Here is a 14,692-nt window from a genome sequence, read left to right as displayed (position 1 = left end):
ATATAACTGCTGTTTAAAAAAAAAAAAAGCTTCACTTAAGTTCAAAAGAACTGGAGACAAACAAAAGTGACAAAGTGTGTTTTTCATTACTTTTATTTCCAAGGCCAGGGACAGACATGATCACACTGTACAATGTAAAGAACAGTAATAAATACGTTATACACCAGTAGAGAAGTTACTTACAGGCACTAATTACACGTAAGCAGGCACTAGCTGTTTTTACAGCGTCTGTTGCATTGCAGGGAGTGTGGAAGATGACGAAGCACAGCTCGAGTTTCCATATTCTGCAATCTTTAAGTACCAGGGATTTCCTGCCCGCTGGAGGCAAATTCAAGTCTTTTTCAGATCGCAGCAGTGTCGAAACGTAACACGTTTGTTTATTGCATAACTCGTTTATATGCGCTTCAGCAGAGATGTTTGTTTAATCACTGCCTTAAATGGTTTCCACTTTGAGCGTGGTTTTTAAAAAGCATCACTAAAGCTGCTCACAAAACACTGGGTTAAACTAGCTGTGGTGTGATGACACCAGTTACAACCCAGAACTTATGCGTTGGGTGTGGAACCATTACACGGGTGTTTGTCGTGCCCGTGTTGCTAAGTTGCACCACTTTGTCTGCAACACGGGTTGTTGAGGGCTTAATAAAGACGCAACAGCAAGTCGTCCGTGGGGTTTGTTCACTGCTCGGCGTGTTTAGAGAGCACCGTCTCAGTCATGGATATTTTTATTCTTAAAAAAGACGTACCGGTAGTAAGTATTCACTGCCTTGGCTCTACAATGCTTAATCCTAGACATTGTTATTACAGTTTGAGTAAAGATTATTGACATTGCTTTGATGCTGATGACTTGTTTTTAGGGGTAAAAAAAAAAAAAAAAAAAGAAAAAAAAAAAAAAAGGGGTCTACATCCTGAATATTGACTTACAAACACAAAAATCAGAAGCCATGCATGAACTAAGTGCACAGTTGTAACTGATCCTTGGCCTGAAAACTGGAACGACACTGAAGGCTGCACTGCTAAACCAGGGTACACATTATATCCATGTGACTGACATACTCTAGATATCAGTATCAGGTTTTTGCTTTAAACCCCCTAAATATCGGTATCTACCACAAATGTCCTGTATCTGTCAGAGTCTAGTAGACGCTTCCCTTGTTAATCATTTGTATATAAAAATAACAGTTTGCACAAAACGCTTAGACATGAGCTCAAATAAGCAGCTCAGTATCACTAAACATAAAATTCAGACCCAGAATTGAAAAAAAGATAAATGTGTTCTGAAATCATCACCAGCCCAAATCTGCTGTGTGAGCAAAACTGGGGTGATAAACAGTCCAACACCTTCAAAGTAACCTTTCGTACTTCATTATCACACCCGCACTACTGAAATGTACACGAGGGTCCTTTGAGCTGCTCCCTTACTTCCCATGGGGTCACCCTTGCAGACTTAACCCTTGGGACTGCTAATAGGAGTACACTGACTTGTTCTACCCCGACGCTGCATTTGTGTCACCTCCTAGTCCCAATCCGGGGATCTTTGGCATGCTAGGCAAAGGTTTTACCCACAATAACATGAAGCCACAAACATTTATGATCATCTAACAATAATGATAAAATTTAGTAATTTTTCCCCCTACAAGGCAGTTTGTGAATGAGACACTCACAAAAAATGACAAGCTTGGTTGTCTGTATTTCCCCCTTCTTTCTTCATCATCATATTGACTCAACTCACTATTTAAAAATAATGAAATGAAAAACCAAATCCTTCTTTTTAAAATACCACTCCATGTTTTGGAAAAGGTATATACACGGTTTCTGCCTGTCACATCATTTATACATCCAGCCCCTGATAAAAACATCTAAGTGCTGCCGGGAACGGGAAACATCACAGGCGTCTAACTGAGCTACAAGTAAACAGAAGTGATACAAGACGACCCTGCTATGAGACGCACCCTCCCTCCAGTTTTAAGCCGCAGTGCTCCAGCAGCACGGCTTCACAAACTAATACACTGGCGCCCCCATCGGGTAGTAGTTTAACATTGACACCGACTGTACTGCTAAACAAGGATCGCAAACTCAAAAACGAAAAAGACGCACACACTAACATACAATCAGCACAGTTATGACAAAACACACACTCGATACACATCTATATGTACAACCGGGTGTAACAGTCTCTCAAAACCAGGTTCTCTCCTGTACTTTAGTGTTTACAGTATTTACAATGCAGTTACCTATGCAGCATTAACAGCAGGATATAATCACACACTGTGTGCACATGTGTGTGTGAGTGTGTGTTGATGTGCATGCGTTTCCCTCAGACCTCCACAGCAGGGTCTGAACCCAGTCCCTGAGCCTGCAGCGCCTCCTCTCTCTTCATCTTCGGTTTCTCTGTCCGTGTGTGCCACACCAGCACCTGCAAAGCACACAAACACACTATTACTACATGTGACCTTATATATAAACTGTTACTAGAATCGTAATGCAACTACTGCAAATGCCAATGCACGAACACTTCTTTCTTAAAGGTCTCTTTTTCTGCGATTTCCATAAATCATAAAGAAAAAAGACTGAAGACTTCAGAACAAAGCATTTCACACTGAATCATCTGTTCTAAAATAATTATAGACAAGTCTTCATTCTTATCTCTTAACGCACACACGCGTACTTTAGTGCAGTTGTCTGCTTTGGGCTCCAGTTCATCCATGGTAACCAGTCCCTGAAGAAAGCTGCTTTCCAGCAAGCCCATTGGTGCCTCTCCGTCAAAGCATGCCTCTGGATTGGCCAGGACCAATTTAAGGGAAACGGCGAAGCCAGCCATGTCGATCGGAAAGGGCCGACTGGGACGCCAGCCGGTATGGAAGCGAACGACCTTAAACAAACCATCGTAAATATGATCTCAGTATTTTAGATCAAATGAAAAAGCTGAAAAGCTTAGCTCTTAGGTGCAGTTAGATGCAGGGGATTTTTGCATCTTTAAAACAGCAGCATGGCAAAATGTCAGTGACCTTACCTTTCCTCCTTCAACCACAGGCCTCTCATACTTCATCCCTCCAACCAGGCCCACCGGCCAAACTGACACCCGCTGCGTGCTCCTCATCTGAGGAAAAGAGGACATTTGTTCGCAAGCATCAGCAATAAGCCTAATAGTGAAAGAAATAAACATAGTCACACACTTAAATATCCCACCTCCTCAAACAACTGCAGGCTGTATGTGTTATCGTCATCAGCAAAGTACACCACTCCTTGCTGGTTATCCCCTCCTGGCTGAGCCCTCCTGTCCTCTCTAAGCCACCGTAGCCCTTCGTTTCTCTGCTCCACTCCACGGGGCTTGAGCCAGCTGGGGTCACCCTGAGCAGGAGAATGACTCAGTGTTTTTAAATAAGGAACAAAAAAATTTGCAAGAACATGCATGGATAAGACAAAAATAAAATAAAATTGAACGAACCTCTTGTAGTTTGCGGTCCTTGGCGGTGGGCATGTGTAGGTGAGTGTAGGTCAGGCCGCTCTTCATCAGCAGGTCGGTCACCAGAGGCGTCTTGTGTGGCGAGTCCTCCACCAAGATCCAGTGGAGCCGAGGGACATGGAGAAAAGTCTGGGACATACGAGTCAGCTCGGCCTTCTGCACCAGCCTGAAAACAGATGGAAATCGGAGAGAGGGTGAGATCAGTGCAGGAATGCACAGCGGAGGGTGGACACCAAGCAATGGTCGCTTGGAAGACTACCTTGCATATGTCGGCGTGATAACAAAGATGGTGGGCAGGGACGGTTTGGCTGGCTGCTTCTGAGGTTGCTTTGTTACTTCAAACTTCCTCATCTCCTCCTGAAGACGGTGTAGTTCCCCACGCAGTCGAGATATGGTGCGGTCTTTAGGGAAGTCATGTTCTGTACAGTCACAGCGCTGGCCTGCACAAAGAAATCAAAGCAAAGTGAAGCTCTGCCACTCAGGTTTGCACATTTTTGACTCCTTTACACCTGCTGATGCTGAAATTTTATACCATTATTCATTCTGCTCATAGGTAGGATTCACTTACCGAGCTGCATCAGTGCATAGATGAGGCCCAGGAGCGAGACCATGAAGTAGAGCAAAAATACAGTCTTCAGCTTTAGCTTCATCCTCGTTGCCATGGTGCCCTGACTAGCTGAAAGTTGACAGAAAGTGCAACTTGTTCACGCTTTTCTTATTAATCCAGTTGTTTATGTTCTGATGAAGTTGTGCAGGCTGTAACCGAGGAGCTAAACTGAGTTCAAATGTACCCAATTTGACACAAGCAACATTTAGCTTGCTAACAAGCTAAGAGGGAAAGCATCCCCATGCAGCGGGACGTTTCTGAGAAGCTAACTGAGGAAAAGTTGAAGCTGTGCACGGGTCAGTGTGGCCTAACTCCCGACGAGGTCGAATAACATGAATCTAAACTGAACTCAATGATAAACCAGTGGAAGCTAAGCTGTATTAACCAGACAAGCACAAACATTCCCATTTTTTTTCTTTTCTTTTTCTTACCGGAGGCGACAATCGGCGGAGCTGAGCGATGGAAGCTCAGAGCTTCATGTCATTTTGGACAGATGTGAGCAAAGGCACCTCACAGCATCCATTCATTCGGCTCAACTATGACATTTTTTCTGCAGCTAATGTACCAACAGCGTCCGGTTTCTGTGCGACGCGAAAAGGAATCCCCCTCGAAACATTTACAGCCACACAGACAGTTCCAGAAGCGGCACAGAAATCTGTGCAGCGTAAAAATGAAAGAAAAAAAAAGTACTTATCAAATTAATTATCACTCATTTTGATAAAACAAATATTTTTTAAAATCTTAAAAAGGAGGTTCACATAGGCAGCTCATTTTCTTGACAGTACTTTCGTTAGAGGATTTTTTTTTTCTTTAAAGGTTGCATTATAGGGTCAACTTGAAAGAAAGCTAGAACAGCGAGGTCAGAGGTCAAATGTGCCATCGTATTTGAATGCAAATTATAATTTAAATATTTTGAATCCCAATATATAAAATTCCATATGTACCTGTATGTTGTCAGTGGAAACAGTGATAGGATCAAACTAAAAAACAATTATTTGACCTTTAGTTCTACTGACTTTGGAGGAGAGGTCAGAGGTCAAATTTAACATATTGTTTTAAATCACTCCACAGTGCGTTCTATATGTTGGCAATATACACCACACCTATATGTTAAGCATTAGTGAATGGTCTATACAGGCAAATCGGCAACCTTAACACATTTTGACGCAGCTACATGTGTAACAACAGCATAATGAAAATCTGAAAAATTACCTATAAAAAGAAAAATACTAAATATATTAAACATTTCCATACATATCCTCTTTTCCTGATGGAAATTCACTTATGTTAAAAAAAAAAAAAAGTAAAGAAAAAGAAAAGGAGGCATTTCTTGAAAAGTCAAACAACTTTCCTTTATTTGTAACATTATTTGTAACATAAAACACTGACAAGGCAGAATGACTTAGTTTTCCCTTTCATTGTCATTTACGGACAGGACTGGAACACTCACTCTCAAACACCGAGGTTTTTTTTTTTTGCCTTTTATTAACATCATGTTTAAAAAAGTGTTTCTCCTGTAAAAGGCCAGAAAATGAAGATGGATCCACAACAGCTTATATATTTATATATATTTATATACATGTTGAGAAAAGACCAAAAGCAGTATCTGGAATTTTTTGTATCTGGAACCATTAAAAAAAAAAAAAAAAAAAAATTAAGTCCTCACTGACTTCAAAGTAAATTAAATTCAGGCTCCTTTCCAAAAATTACATTTTCACATAAGATTTTTTATTTTATTTTATTTTTTATTCCCAGTGAGCCTTTTTAAATTCTTTATGATTATTTGTTTTAACTGCCCACATGCCTGGATTGAATATGACCACCGAGTGCAGATCCAGTCTCTGTTCAAACTTTGTTACATTTACTTTCATGCAACTTCACATTTTCAAAGAATAGAATAAAACTAAACAAAAATCTCCTCCTGAATACCAGGACTACTTTCCGGTTGTTTCTTTAAACAGGATGGTAACAAGACTGAGCCGTGGGTCAATCCAATCCAGCCAGCGGCTGACTGACTGACAGCGTGGCTGTTAAGTACAACAGATGAGGTTTGATTATGTTTGATTAACCTGAGAGAGACTGTCAGTCCATCGATCTCCTACCTCTATGTACAACATCCTCTTTTTTTGAAATTGTAACATATGAAGTACAAAATTTTTTTACTGTACTATTCAATCAGATAGTCTAGTCCCCGCAAACAAGCATGTTTAGTTGTTTCTGTTCCTCAGAGTTCAACCAAGCAAGAAAAACCACCATGTCTCCAGGTGCAGAATGTACGTTTAGCAGGAAACAACCAAAGCTTTCATCTCAGGATCCCGTAAGATTTTTCTCCTCAAACCCTTTTTTTTTTTTTGGTACCAGATTATTTTAGTACCAAGCATTTACACCAAGTGTGTCTACTTCACATAACAGCCTCTAACTCCACGTACTTGTAGCAGGCTTTTCATTATTATTTCCATTATTGTCTGTCATTGGTGTGCTGTTACAGTAGTGGATCCAGCATATGTACACGTCCTCTCTGTGAACCAAAAAACTCAGAGTTTAACACAGAAGCACTGTTTCAGACATGTTTATCTACTCCTGGCTTTGTGCGATGTCAAGGAGAGCCTTAATATAGATGACAATTGAAACCATCAGTTTGTCAGGGATAGCCAATGAGAGGACAGCTGTCTTATTAAAGGGACAGGAGCTGTAACAGCTCATTTGAGACAGTGGATAAAATAAACTGCACCAGAGGCCAGGATAGGATAAATAAGGATTATTTTTAACTGAATCATGCAAAGCCAGAGGAAAAAATAAAAAATAAAAAATAAAGGACACATGGAGCTGGAAATGTGCACAACAGAACCCCGTCAATCTCAATTCTAAATCAATTTTTTTTTTAAAAACAGCAATTTAATCCAAAAACACATCAAAGGCTTTGTGAACAGGCGGGGAATTAAGATTATTCTAGACCAACATGAGAATTTTAGATGCTGCTTCTCGCAGTGGACCTAAACCTTTTAGAAGCCACTAGTCCGTAATCCTAATTTAAGACTAGATTTACTCCACCCGCCCCCACCCCCAAAAATACCTAATTTTACAGGAGGGGGCCAGGAAAATAAGTTAAGACTGTGGAAGAACTCAAACAATTTAAAAAGCAAAAAAAAAAAAAAGCTCCCTCAAGTGCGCTGCCGTTACCCTCATCTGCATCCATTCACGTGTCGTTTTCAAGCAGCTATATGATCAAACGGTGACCTCTGTTGATGCTACTCCACCTTAAATCCACAAGATATGCAAGAAGTGCAATGGAGGATGGACTTAGTTGTTTTTAAACAGGCCTAGTAGCGTCAGATTTGTCGTCAGAAACTAAAAAGCAAAGAGGGAAACGGGTGTACTACGAAAATCCGAAAGCTCAGTAAAAATGAGAACTGTGTGGCAGCCGTGGGTGCAGGTCAAGAAGCAGGAAAAACTCAAAAAAAAAAAAAAAAAAAAAAAAAAAGGAGGCCGAAAGGTCAAATGATGAATTTTCACAACTAAAGATGTCTTCTGTGAAGCTGAAAAAGCATCCAGTTACAGCATGCATCTCTAATGAGGCGATATGACACAGGTGGGGACAAACTGGGAATATTTACTTAGTCGGATGCAGATTTACAGCAACTAATGATGTTGAGAAAACATTTTTTTAAACGTATTTTACTGAGAGACTCGAAAGAAAAAGGCAATCTTGGAAATCTCATTTGATAAGCTGTAAGCATTAAAAGCGAGGGAGACATCAATACATTTACCTGAATCGAGGAGGCGGGTGGTGCCGATGGTGTATTGTAATCATGTAACAGCAGTATCACGTGCCAGCTGCTGCTAGCTGCAGTGTCTTCTGTTACAGAATAACTTACAACTAGAGTCAGAACAGATAATATTACAGTGCAACGGCGCTTCTCGTGCTGGTTTAACCAGGACCTAAACTCGGGCTCTCACATGAAGCCCGATCCGAGGACCCCGGTGCAGTGAAACAAGCAAGTCGTCTCAGTGCAAAGGCCCCAGAAAAACCCCGAGCTGGATTGTAGAAACTGACTAACTCCGAGTTATTTTTATCTGCTTATTTTGGATGGTTTTAGTTGTGATTTCAAGACTCAACTAATCCCGTTTTACACTTGAGAGACCACAAGTGGGGAGTTTCTTCAATACAGCTCGAGGCCAAGAGTCAACTTTAGGTCTCGAACCACAGTTTAAGAAGCAGATCCAATACAGTATAGCAACACAGAGATGATGAGAGCTGCATGGGATAGGATCGGTCTCTGTGATGGAGATCGTCAGCTTTTTCTTGATTGGAAACCAGTTCTGGTAATAACAGCGTTATGAGAATGGGAAGAGATGATTTGGACAATGAGCCGAGGGGCTGGAAAACAAATTAAACAAACAAAACAAAAACATAGAAAAGGCTGCGTGCGAAAGCTCACACTGCACGCTGCATCGAGATGCCGGCTTTTAATGCGCAGGTGGGTTTTCCCACCTGTCGGCCTCCATAATTCAAAACCACTCGTGGGCTAGCAGGCAGCTGAAGCTTTCGCACGCAGCCGGTTAAAGTTGCTGGCTTTTAACCAATCGCGTGGCGTAACCGAAGCCGATCAGTGGCAGCAGCCCCCGCAGTGTCCGCCCCCGTGGGTGTGTCCCGCCGAGGCCTCGCCGTGCTTGGTCCGCCTGCTCAGGATCTCGTAAGAACAGTCGTCGCCGCAGCAACCGGACATGCTCGGTGAGGTCTCATCGATCTCAAACCTGGAGGTGAGGGGAGACGGCGAGCTTCATTAATGGGAGACCGAAGGAAGTCGGGTTTCAGACGAAGAAGGACCGTTTCCTGCCTGTATGTGACCTTTATAAGTGGGAACTTCCTGGAGTGTTAATGCACTAATGATGGCGATCACATTAAGACGCCATAACTGTAAGACCCGCCAGTCCCACACGAAAGAGAAAGTAAAAGATAATTCAATAAGGCAGCGCCGTGACGTCTCCAATAATAACCCTCAACAGTCCTCGTGTTTGCAGCGCAGTGATCATAACAAAACTGAACACTAAAAATGAAAGTCGCCAGTTCAGTGTGGGACTAAAAGGGAAATCCGGTTGCAATCTTTGCTTCTGTTCCAGTGTTACGACATTGAATAAAGGCCAGAGAAGTTCCACATTTCTCTATGATTTCATCTTTCATTTATATTAAATTAAATGAGTTAAAATTCCTGGATTATGTCCAGAAATACATTTTTGGGAACTGCCAGCTTTGCCCATTCCTTTCTGATCTAAGACAGCAACTTCATGAGAAAGAGACTAACCCACAACACCTGTGGAGCCATTAATACTGAGCTGTGAACCACGTCATATTCTAAGAGGCTTGGAAAGAAAAGCGTCTGGACTTCTTTAGGTTTCTTGAAGACGTTTCACCTCTCCTCCAAGAAGCTTCTTCAGAGCAATTGGTGGACAGTCCCAGATTATAAACCCTATGGGAGGGTCAGGGTGTGGGTCACAATCAGCCAAGATTTCGGGTGAACCCATTGTGAAACCTAGCCCCACCCTATCATGTGATGGCTTCACCCGAAACCTGTTTTCACACCTTGGCTCGTGTGAGTAGGTAGAGGATCAATAGGGGGTCCATGACCCTCTTGGGGTCATTACAGACTACGATGACCTGGATGACTGAGAAGCTTCACAGACAACTAACCTTATATCATATTCCATAATAATATAATATAGTGTCTATATATTATAACCTTATATTATACTCCAGACTACACGTTCAAAGGCTGAACATTTGTCTCATTACAGTTAAACCCTCCAGATTTCCTAAGCGTTAAAGAGCCGGCATACTCACTGTAAAGCTTCTCTGAAGAACTGGTAGGCCCCTTTGTTCTGTTTAAAAACTGTCAACATCACCTTCTTCATCTGTGTACTGGACAGAGGACAAAAAAAGAAACACTTGTCTTTAGTGTAAAGTGACCTGAAGGCGTGACCATAGACTGTATATAAAATATGGATGTAGCCCATGTTTTAGCATTTGTTTGTTATGATAAATGTGCTGTGAATGCAATGTTACATCCTCCAGTTGTGTTTGTATTCAGTGCAGGTCACCTGTAACCAACTTCACAGTCACCACAATCTTCCCTCCCATAGTCACACAACCGAAGTTCTTTACCTGTTAGCGATGAGCTGGAGTATCTGGATGAGAAACTTGCCAAGCCCTTTCCTCCGCACTCTGCTCTCTAACTGCACCTCATAGCTGCAGAGCAAAGAAAGAGGCGCAAATTTAAAAAAGATAAAACTTAGAATAACAGAAATGAGGTTTGAAATCTTTTCTGAAATCCACAAACACACGGCTGGGTACCTCACCAATATAAAACCTCCTCCCCGCACTCTATGTCGAACCGGAAGTGGGAGAAGGCCACGGGGGAGGAGTCGGCGTCGCGAGCCAGCAGGTACCAAGCCCTCTCGTCATTCATCTCCTCCCTCTTTTCCCTCTCCTTCCATCCCCACTCACTCTGCTCGTACCTGCAACAGAAAGACAGCAGACGAACTCGAGCATGGCACAATAATTGGAATTCTTTGCTCTCAGATTTTTCTAAACTGGACAAATACCGTTTAAAACTGAATATGAGACAATATTAAATACAGTAACTCAATCTCTACCTTCTTTTTATACTCTGCGTTTAATTCATGGCCTCAGATCCACATCTTGCCATCTGCCCTTATCTCATGTCACAAAAAGAATTTCTGGCCTATCTGCACTCTGCTCTGAAAAAGATAGGTCACTCTGTTCCTGAACTACTTCGAACTCTGAGAGGAGGCGAGAACAGACTTCTTACAGCGTCTGCATGTTGGCTCTTGTGAGTTCGAAAGCCCACTCCACAGACAGCGGGTTAAGCGCGGTCACTCTCTTGCACTCTATCTGCAGGTTCAGCCTGGAATGGGAGGACAAGTCAACGTGTGAGTTTATGAGTCTGTGTCTCTGGGAAAGCGGCTGTTCCCTCCATGCGGAAAACACAAAACAATAATGAATTTCATGGAACGGGATACTGAATAAATCCTCTGCGGGTGTACAAAGCAGTGCGTACCCATTTCTGTCGTATTTTTTGAAGGCTGGGAAGGCGGCCAGGGGGTCCTCGAGCTGTGAGAAGAGAGGGCAGAATGAGAAAACGCTAAACTATCAGCACTCTTCTCCATTCAGTCATGTCCTTTAAGCAGCCTTTACGCTCAATGACCTGAAAAGCCAAATAAGGGCAGGACAGGCTACACGTCCATTAGTCAGTCACGATGACACAAAAGGTCAGCTTCACCTTGTTACTATGAAGATCAAGACTACTCTCATCCTTGGACAGATTATGGCACACTGGGCCGAAACCACAGACACTCAGGCTCAGAGAATTTAAGTATGAAGGCCAAAGACGGACCCTCAAAATCAGGTTCAATTGCTCATTTATTCATTTGAAACTATGGTCCACTTTAGGAGATTTTCTTGCATTCCTTTGCTGTTATCACATCCACCACAGTGGGGGCAACTCATTTTGAAACAAAGTGACACAAAAGTAATCGACCCAGCCAAACCCATCATGATCCCAATGAGGAGGCTGCTGCAGCTCAGATCATGTTGTTCGAGCTGTTTTCCTCCAGTTTGCCAACGCTCTAGCCAACCTCCAAGCTGCAGGAGCCGTGCATTCGAATAGACGGGTGGGGGATTTAATGATGCAGATTAATTATGCATAAAGGCACACATGGTGCGGTATTTGCCTTTTCCTGTCATGCCCATATCAATTAAGGCTGTAATCGGGGTGAGGAGGGCATCCCCGAGCTTCTTTTTTTTCGTGCCTTAAGCTTACAATGGAACAGCGTGCGAGAGAGACAAAAATCAAACCGCGCATTTTTAACTTCAGTGCAAAGCCACAGCAGAAGATTTCTCCTTTTCACTCATATCCACAACTGAGGTACCTTATTGGCTGCGTCTACTTTGGCGCATACGGCGTCCATAGCTGCCCTCTCCTCCAGACGTCTCGCTTTCTTCTCCTTTGCTCTGTTGGACTTCCTCTGAAGACACAAAATGAACGGAGAGGAAAAAAAAGCAGGGGACATTTGGTGAATTACAGATGGATCAGAATGAGATTTTTCACCCTGACACAGACACACAAAAAATGCAAAATCCAGAGATCACTACAGACAAAGAGGTGCTATAACCCTTTGCCTTTTTTTTTACCACTTAATTTATTCCCTTCTCTGCTTCGCGTGATCAGTGCCAGCCATTTTTCACCACTTCTTTACTGGTGAATCGATCTTCTCTTGTCAAAGAGTGTAACCTGTGCTGACGAAATGACAAGGTAATGCAGCATTCTGGCACAGCAGCTACAGCCTGTCAGGTCACAAGAAATCACGATGAAACCTGGTGGCAGCAGAGCCCACAAACACAGAAGCAGGTAGTAGCCAGAGGATACCACTGTACTTTTTCGCCAACACACACACACACACACACAAAATCGATCAAACGTAGAGTGCAGTCTTTCCCACTCATCTGAGTATTAGCAGATCTTTGAATTTCTGTTTAATAATGACGTGTGCTGCTGTACACGTTTTAATTACAACCCCAAAGCCACGTGGCAAATCAATCAGAGAACAGATCGACCCTCAGACACTACGCATGAGCACATCCGGGAAGATCGAAGCTCCAAAAATACATCAAGGCCTGGAAAACAATGAAAAAGCAGAGCTTATTACTCTTAATAACGTGATTATTGTCTCTCTGAAATGCTTTCATTCTAAAGCCATTACAGCGGTATAGTATTTCTATAGCCTGTGCTGCTCCCTGTGGGAAATTTCTCTGATACCGTTACTCTCATTAAGCCTGCTCCTGGTTTGATGTCCAAAGCATCTGCATTGATGGTGCAGCCATAACTCACACAAATGACCCTGATAGCGTTTATGCTGTGCAACAGAGAGATTAGACACTTTAACAGTTCCTATACCCATCCTCTGGACCTGATGTAGTGATTTTTTTGTGGCTCCATGCCATTTAGATACTTATTTGTCTGGTTGAGTCAAACAATCACAAGTAGTATTAGTGTATTGCCCTGGTTGGAAGACTCCATGAGTTATTAGAGTTGGTCGTGGTGCGTTTAGGGTGCAGAATTGGTGCTTCACTGGAGAAACAACTAGGCATTAACTGAATTCCTTCATTTCAGGGCTGAGCAATTATGAAAAGGAATGCCAACTTTAGCTCCAAGCATTAACTCTGTACCAAGCACAGGGAGGCTGCACACTGAGCTGGGGAAGGGGGGACACGTGGATTGGTTTATCTGGAGCCAAAGAGAAGGACAAAGTCAAGTCTAGCTAAAGTTAATAAACTCAGCTTTACAGCTTCAGAGTGTGTGCAGGCCTGGCTGGTGTAGACAGGTAGCTCATATTATCAACTTCCAACATGTGTGAATTAACCAAGGCCAGGTGGGAAAGAGACCCCACATCCTGGCCTGTTTGGAAAATGTACACACACACACACACACACACACACACACACACACACACACACACACAAGTGACTAGCATTAATGGTTAGCAACGTACTCGCCATTTGCTGTAATGGCATTCCCCGACAGCTAACAAGGCTAGCGGGCTAACAATGTCACAACACACATGACATGTTAAGTGTGCGCAACGCCAAGGACGATGCAGTAACCCAGCTGAAAACGTCATAAAAAGCCATGTGTGTGCTCGAGCTAACGCTACAATGCTATGTTACTGGGTTTATGTTTAGGCAGCTAGACGGCTAACAGCCAAACCAGCACCTTCAGCCACATCCATCCACCATGGTCTTTCTCGCTTTCCCTCTCTCCTGCCTTCCTTCTTTCTTTCTTTCATATCTCCTCTGCTTAATCAGCCACTGACGAGCTAAAAACCTTTCTTTGTGCCACCTCGCTTCATATATATATTTTTGGGGAAAAACACATGCAACTCACCCCCATTTTGCTGCCGTATCTGCTCGATCCCCCTGGAGAAACACACCTCTATTGTCCCGGTGCTTTGCTGAGTTATTAGTATCGTGACTACAGGCAGAAATAAGGGGGCCAGATGAATATGACAATGATGGATAGTGTGCTAACAAAGCTAGCTGGCTGGCTACAGCAGACGACCGAAGGCTTTGAAAGAAGCAGCAACCGGCTGCGAATTTGATTCCAACGTGAGTGAAAACCGAGCCGTTTAATTTCCCTCTGAAGTCGGATTGGCGCCAAGACTGCGAGGCTGAATTATCCGGGCTGCTTCGTTGCCCTTTTCTTTTCTCCTCTCCGCCGCGTCCAGCTATGCTGCGTTCACGTGTTCCACCTCACCTCGGACTTCTGACACCCTTAGCCCCCAAATAGATTTAAATAGTCTTAAGAAGACTATTTTGGGTTAGGGTTACCCTAACCCTAAACCCTACTTTTCCTCTCCCTACACTATTTACTATAGTGGTTTAAAACAAAACTAAAACCTAAAAATGTTAACTTAAATAAAAATATAAAATGGAAAACGAATTTAAACTACATTGTTTGTTTACAAAGCTTCAATAATCATTCAATTCAATAATAAGTTGTTGTTTTTTTTAACTCTTAGCTGTAATATTTATTGATATGGTCATCAGG

The 14,692-nt window shown here is 42.7% G+C and overlaps 2 protein-coding genes across 2 annotated transcripts; both read right to left on the bottom strand.

Annotated features, from left to right (window-relative positions):
- Positions 1-861: 861 nt before the first annotated feature.
- b3gat3 (beta-1,3-glucuronyltransferase 3 (glucuronosyltransferase I)) lies at positions 862-4,669 on the bottom strand. The gene is made up of 8 exons (XM_080891124.1): positions 4,502-4,669; positions 4,032-4,139; positions 3,723-3,903; positions 3,446-3,629; positions 3,187-3,348; positions 3,011-3,097; positions 2,666-2,869; positions 862-2,413 (listed from the first exon to the last, which is right to left on the bottom strand). The coding sequence occupies exons 2-8, from the start codon at positions 4,123-4,125 to the stop codon at positions 2,315-2,317; spliced, it is 1,011 nt and encodes a 336-aa protein (XP_080747250.1). The 5' UTR covers positions 4,126-4,139; positions 4,502-4,669; the 3' UTR covers positions 862-2,314.
- A 2,991-nt stretch (positions 4,670-7,660) lies between these two features.
- On the bottom strand, positions 7,661-14,389 carry naa40 (N-alpha-acetyltransferase 40, NatD catalytic subunit). The gene is made up of 8 exons (XM_080891137.1): positions 14,030-14,389; positions 12,018-12,113; positions 11,147-11,199; positions 10,898-10,993; positions 10,425-10,583; positions 10,231-10,314; positions 9,910-9,987; positions 7,661-8,825 (listed from the first exon to the last, which is right to left on the bottom strand). Exons 1-8 carry the CDS (start codon positions 14,033-14,035, stop codon positions 8,678-8,680), a joined length of 720 nt encoding a protein of 239 aa, XP_080747263.1. The 5' UTR covers positions 14,036-14,389; the 3' UTR covers positions 7,661-8,677.
- Between the last annotated feature and the right edge of the window lie 303 nt (positions 14,390-14,692).

The sequence above is a fragment of the Rhamphochromis sp. 'chilingali' genome (genome assembly GCF_963969265.1).
Source record: "Rhamphochromis sp. 'chilingali' genome assembly, chromosome: 1".
NCBI classification, from domain to species: Eukaryota; Metazoa; Chordata; class Actinopteri; order Cichliformes; family Cichlidae; genus Rhamphochromis; species Rhamphochromis sp. 'chilingali'.
Note: the sequence above shows the minus strand (reverse complement) of the source record. Positions and strands in the feature narration are given on the sequence as shown.

Excerpts from the sequence above, each read along its gene's own strand:
- b3gat3 (XM_080891124.1), bottom strand. The coding sequence starts at position 4,125 with ATGGCAACGAGGATGAAGCTAAAGCTGAAGACTGTATTTTTGCTCTAC. Across the intron at positions 3,904-4,031 it reads CTATGCACTGATGCAGCTCG|GCCAGCGCTGTGACTGTACA; the intron begins GTAAGTGAATCC and ends TTCTTTGTGCAG. Across the intron at positions 2,414-2,665 it reads AAGCAGACAACTGCACTAAA|GTGCTGGTGTGGCACACACG; the intron begins GTACGCGTGTGT and ends TGTGCTTTGCAG.
- naa40 (XM_080891137.1), bottom strand. Across the intron at positions 11,200-12,017 it reads AAGTAGACGCAGCCAATAAG|CTCGAGGACCCCCTGGCCGC; the intron begins GTACCTCAGTTG and ends CTCTTCTCACAG. Across the intron at positions 10,315-10,424 it reads GGGGAGGAGGTTTTATATTG|CTATGAGGTGCAGTTAGAGA; the intron begins GTGAGGTACCCA and ends TTTGCTCTGCAG.